Source organism: Chironomus tepperi, unplaced genomic scaffold (genome assembly GCF_022539635.2).
Source record: "Chironomus tepperi strain 1889 unplaced genomic scaffold, CSIRO-AGI_Ctep_v1 contig_359, whole genome shotgun sequence".
Taxonomy (NCBI): domain Eukaryota; kingdom Metazoa; phylum Arthropoda; class Insecta; order Diptera; family Chironomidae; genus Chironomus; species Chironomus tepperi.
This window is the reverse complement of record NW_027226481.1, coordinates 3,975,473-3,981,472: the sequence shown is the minus strand read 5'-3', so window position 1 is coordinate 3,981,472 and position 6,000 is coordinate 3,975,473. Positions and strand designations below refer to the sequence as shown.

At 31.3% G+C, this 6,000-nt stretch overlaps 1 protein-coding gene across 1 annotated transcript; it reads left to right on the top strand.

The window, feature by feature from the left end:
• Positions 1–989: 989 nt before the first annotated feature.
• Positions 990–4,251, top strand: LOC139095084 (phospholipase A1 VesT1.02-like). Its single transcript, XM_070646332.1, has 9 exons — positions 990–1,185; positions 1,264–1,296; positions 1,502–1,584; positions 3,140–3,206; positions 3,265–3,279; positions 3,461–3,522; positions 3,582–3,756; positions 3,812–3,998; positions 4,065–4,251. The coding sequence occupies exons 1-9, from the start codon at positions 990–992 to the stop codon at positions 4,120–4,122; spliced, it is 876 nt and encodes a 291-aa protein (XP_070502433.1). The 3' UTR covers positions 4,123–4,251.
• The last annotated feature ends 1,749 nt before the right edge of the window (positions 4,252–6,000 follow it).

The window sequence follows — 6,000 nt, the reverse complement described above, 5'->3', positions numbered from 1 at the left end:
TCATTCCAATTTTCACAACAATTTCTCTTAAGAAATTTATTTGATCTGTAATTGCTTTTTGATGACTGATAGAGTCCGGATATAAATCTAAAGAAATCGTTTTCAACATCATAAATAAATGATTCCGATCTAGTTTTGATCAAGTTCTTTGTGGCGCTTCATATAGTGGCGATTGATCAAAAAGTGTGAATTTTCCGCTGTAAATTTAGTTCACTCTTTATGGAATGATCAGTCATACTCCCAAAATTGGCAGCTATTTTCTGCATGTTATGAACAGTGAAAATTGATTTGTAAATCGATAAATATTTAAGAAAATTGAGTTTTTACTCAATAATATCTAACTCTAATGGATATTGATTTACAACATTTATGTTAGCGGTTGTTAACCTTAGCATTAACAAAGTTAAATACGCAAACTTTTGCATGTTATACTTCTTATGTTATATAACTCGAGCATTTACCCTTGGCAATGAATATCACATAAGACACTGTTATGAGTAGAATCTGGATTGTCGAGTTCTATGTTGGCGAGTCAACCAGATTACAATCAAAGCATTTGTAACTGAGTGAATAAAAAGTGAATTAGAAACTACAAGAGACCATAAAGCATTCTGCATATATGAAGACGTGAGTACGATTCCCAACAAAAGTGACAAATCCTATTCATAACAAAGAGTTTGTCGACTAAAAGATGATTTGCATAAATCAGTCCGCATACATTTTACACAATAGTGGATCTTCTTTTAAATTAAATTTATGAATCAATTCTTGTTCATCTTGTACTTCCTATTGTAAATATTACATGCAGTGAATTATTTTCCCTTTCTTCATTATTCTTTTCATTCCCATTCATCATATGTCTGACCTTGAAGAAATTTCAATGCTGTAAGTTTTCATTTCCCCAGTCTTTTATTACTTCCACTTTCACGAAGCATCGTAGCTTGTACAACTGCATGTGCATTACGGTTACAAAAATTATTATGGTAATGATGATTGTTATCTTTTTTTTGTGTGCCTTGTTTTCATTCATAAATATAAGTAAAGCGAAGCACGGTCGAATTATAGATGTTAGAAAACCAAAGAGTTTTGTCAAAGGCGGTTTTAATCCAGAACACGAGACGGCCATAATTATTCACGGATTTAATGGAACACAAACGTCTCAGCACATGATGTTCTTAAAAGACGGTAAATTGTTGCTATGTCCATGGGAATATTATGTAATGTTAATCTGCTTACCTCTTTTGTATTGTTTTTTTCTTGTAGCTTATCTTTCTAAGCAGTACAATGTTATTGCAGGTAATATCTATGCATAATATGAGAATGATTTACAGATGGATTTAGGTTTTAGTTGATATCAGTTTGGAGAATCTTCAGACATTTGTCCTCATTACGTTGATCAAGGACACCTTCCTTGTCCTAGAGACTACATTATGTTGGTCGGGAAAATGATGATTGCCCCGAACAGAACAATATGTTCCTATATTTCTCTTTTATTTCGCAGTTGACTGGGAGAATCTGACAACATATCCATGTTATCTTTCTTCACTTTCAAATACGAAGCTGGTTTCACAATGCACAGCTCAGGTGAGAAACTAGAAAATTTGTAAAAATAATAAAAAATTTATTGAGTGAGAACGGAAAATGAACACACAGGAGGGAAAAATGGGAAGAGATGAAAGTTTATGTTGTGGAAGAATTGGGAGTAATAGCTGTGATAACCATAATGGGATTCAATAAAAGTGGAAAACAAATATATGTCGTCAATTTTTTATTTTGAGTCAAATTAGTGTCAAGATCTAAGAATAAAAACATCACAAACATCCATGAAGATCACACGATGATCGTAAAATTTCCATCAAGCCGTTCAATTCCTCGACACGACTTCTTTCAAATGGAAATTTGTTTTGAAGAAATTTACGATCAAATTGCATTGTATGGACGACCTTGCCATTTTAAAGCCAATTTTCAGCTATTAGTTCTTTTATTTCCATTATTTTCTTATTATTCACGATAATGAACACCTTATTATACATCAATAATACCGAAACATTTATGAATCGAACTGCAAATTCTTGACTGTAATTATTACAAATTGCTCATACACTGACGACATCAATTATCGAGCATATAATTTAAATTGGAAATGGTTGCAAAATATTATTTAGAAATGGTAGAAACCGAATTTTTTAAGTCATTTGGAAATGAAATGTTCCGGATTAATGAAATTCACAAAAATAAGAATTATGACCAGTAAGCTTTTTTCTGGTTTTGCTAATATTTGGATTATTTAACTAATTGTGTTATATTTGAGAATAACAGGAGAATGCAACAACTCAATAAACTACGCTAAACGAACGCTCTGACTGATTTTCAATGTATTCTGCAAAGAAAAGATGTCAAAGCGCAGTAAAATCGACTAAAATAAATCATTTCTTTACAACGACTAACAATTGATCGCTTCCAACAATGACTTCATTCGAAAATTCGTCAACAACTTAATTAAGTCAAGAACTTTATGCTAATTGTTTTTATTACGGGATAATTAAATTTACACATGGACTTGAACTTTTTAGGGTCAGAGAATTATGATTCATTGCCGGTTTTAATTGTCGTAGACAACCCGGAAAACACAAACTTCTCTTTTTATGACAAAGTAGCTCACACACGACATCATTATGACATTTAATTTCTAAATTATCGCTTTTTGACGGTCACTTGACTGTCGTTTATAATGTGTGCAGGTCGGATAAGTTTTATTGGCTACTTAATATGATGTAGATGTTTACAAATGTTACAGCTAGATTTATATGCGCATTACCATGCGTTTTAGTAATTAAATTAAGTATTTACAGAGGTGATTAAATGCTTGCTTTAATTAATAACATGTAAATTTATGATATGCAGAATGGTAAAGGGATTTATTACAGACATAAATTTTGATGAATTTAAAGAAGTCTAACAAGGTGGACATTAGAAGATGTAAGATTTTTAAGCGGTTATTTGGGTTCGACATCTTACACTTCAGATTGTCAAAGTCTGTTTAATATTGTAAATACAAGATTAAATAACATTCAGTCATTCACTGTAATTTGCATACTAAATTCTAATTTAAACTTTTAAACTCTTTCTCGTCCTAAAGCTTTATTCATATTTAACTTTTGTTGGAAGTAAAATTGAAGACATTACCTGTATCGGTCACTCATTAGGTAAGCACAGATTAGATTTGTCAATTAGATTGTTACTTTAATTGTTGTTTACTTCCAGGAGCTCATATTTGTGGTAATTATTGTGCATCATTGTATTATTTGTGTTTTCATGAAATGGCTAATATTAAGGTTGAAGTTTTAAGCTTTTTACTTCTGGTTACATTAGAGGATCAATTAAAAATTTGGATGTTCAGCTTCAATTAGCTGGAATCCAATTATGAAAACATTTTTATACATACAAGCTTATATTTCAGGCATGATGTCAAATCATCTTACACATAAGCAGCATAGAATTATCGGCCTTGATCCGGCAAGGGTAAGATTTATTGATTTTCATTTAAGCAATCTATTGATTTTGCATCTGCTTTTTATTAGCCACTCGTCCAAAAACATGGATCAAAGGCATTTAGACTAACAAGAGATGATGCATATCATGTACAAACAATACTCACAAATGCTGGATTCCTTGGTGAGTCTTTATCAACTGGAGATGTCACATTTTGTGTAAACGGAGGACGGGATCAGCCTTATTGTAATGGAGATCGAATTAGTAAGTGCTTTCTAAGTAGCTTTAATAGTTTAAACTGTTGATTATTCCCAAATAGGACGAGCTCGATGTTCGCACTTTCTTGCCGTATGCTATCTAGCAAATGCTATTCTACACAATAAGAAATCACTAAGTGTTCCGTGTCCGCGGGGTTGCGTTATGAACAACAAATTTCCATACGTAAATTATACACCAAATGATATAGAAATGAGATTGAGATACTTTCGATTAGGCCATGATACTAAGTAAGTAAAATGACTAGTCTCAGGAGATAATAAACTTTATACTATATATTTAATATTTATTCACAGTGTTCAAGGAACATTTTGTTTAAGAGTCGAGCATGCCAACAACTGTCCATTCCATTGATCTGAATCAGATTTTTCGTTCTACTTTTAAGATAAATGTAAGAAGTCTATGCATTCTCTGTAAATTTTCACTGTACAATTAATTTAATATAATACTTAAATGTAAATTATTAATATTGAAAACACAGGATAAAGGTCAAATAAAGGACGGCATTAAAGAATGACTGAAGTAAACAAAGATCTTCTAGATTCTTTTATGATTGTCGTTTAATTAAATGAATTCTAATCGGATTTCTTTTATCCACAAAAATGTTTATTCTTTGGAGTTCAAGTGCAGACTGAACTTTTGCATAAAAAAGGGGGTTTCAAGTATGTGCAATAAATATTATTCAAATCTGAAATGAACGTTGCACCTTGCTAAGCAGCTATGAAGAGATTTTTGCTTCATAATCATGTCTATAAATTTTATGAGCTTTATGATTTCGAAACTTAACAATAAAAAGCTTCTTAAAGCTTCCTTTAAAAATCAAAGCTTTAGGTTTCGAACATAAAATTAAGCTTTTGCTTTGTTTCTTTAGGCACAAGTCAGTGAACTGTTGCATGTACTGTTCAAAAATATTCTTTGATCTATTATTCTACCGACGATCAGATTTGCATCGCCTCTAACATCTTCTTCGCATCGTGTAAGAATAAATCACTTCGCAGAAATCTTTCATTATTATTGTTATTAAGTCTATGATTCATGATATTATTGATGTCAGGTGACAGACAGTAGGCCATTCAATTATTACGTCTTAGGAGATTGAGAAAGACCGAGAAAAGGATTGTCAATCCATCAGCACATTAGTCTATAAATGACAATGTCAACAAAGTCAAATTAGACTCAAGAACAGAAAATAAATTTTGAAGGATAAGTCAGCAATTTCTATAAATTTCGCTACCTTTAGAATCCCTAACTTATCCGTCAACTATAACAAAGGAGAAATTAAATGATTCTGTAGTTAATTTATTTTCTCCGTTGTCCGTATTCATTTGATTACAATCTTAATTAGAGCCTATTTATTAAGAACGAAAAACAAGCAGGCAAAATACAAATTTTATACGGAAATACAAAAAAATAATAATTTTTTGTAAAAATCACATGTTATTTTAGAGAGAATCGCATGCCAAAAACGCAATTTCGAGAAAAAAGAAGTCAACGTCATATTTTGTTTTCCTGCCGCTGCTTTCCTGCTTTCAGTCAATCTATATCTTATATGTATATTTATTATTAGTCATGCAAATGAGAAACAAACAGAAGAGTATGCCTTCGCATCAATAAATAAATATATAAATGAAAAATCACATTATTAAATCTTCTCAGTCGCTCAAATTTATAATTGTATGAAAAAAAAAGAGGCAAGCATCAACAAAGAGAACTGCTGAGTCAATGAATTTTCAAAAAAAAAAAAACATTAAACACATTGGGGGGTCATTAGCTAGTGACGGTGACAAATTGGAATTTCTTGACACAAATTCTCAATTATTAAGGACATCACAGCTACAGATGCTCAATTTCCATACCCTAGAAATACTAGACATCACATCCAGCCATCCCCATTACCCCCTTATATGTTTATTTTCTCAATTAATCAACAAAATAATTAAGTTATTCAATTTCACCATCATTATATACTTCTGATTACAATGTCTTCAATACATCCATATCAGGTTCGGGTGATAACAGCTACAAACAAACATTATCTCAACGAAGCTATATATAAATTCTGATTAAAACTGCTTATTATTATGTCAATCACATAAATCGTTTTTTGTTGACCTCCTTTTTTTCGTAAATGAAAATTCTGTGCCAGAAGATAAGTAGTCATTAGGTCATTTTGGTAATAAATGATACGAAATTTTATCTAGATTTGCGCAATGCATAGAATGCAACAGTTGA

What these genes read in the sequence shown, in the direction of transcription:
- LOC139095084 (XM_070646332.1), top strand. Translation starts at nt 990, where the DNA reads ATGATTGTTATCTTTTTTTTGTGTGCCTTGTTTTCATTCATAAATATA. An exon ending in GCAGTACAATGTTATTGCAG is followed by an intron (nt 1,297 to 1,501) that starts GTAATATCTATG and finishes TTTATTTCGCAG; the next exon opens with TTGACTGGGAGAATCTGACA. An exon ending in TCGGCCTTGATCCGGCAAGG is followed by an intron (nt 3,523 to 3,581) that starts GTAAGATTTATT and finishes GCTTTTTATTAG; the next exon opens with CCACTCGTCCAAAAACATGG.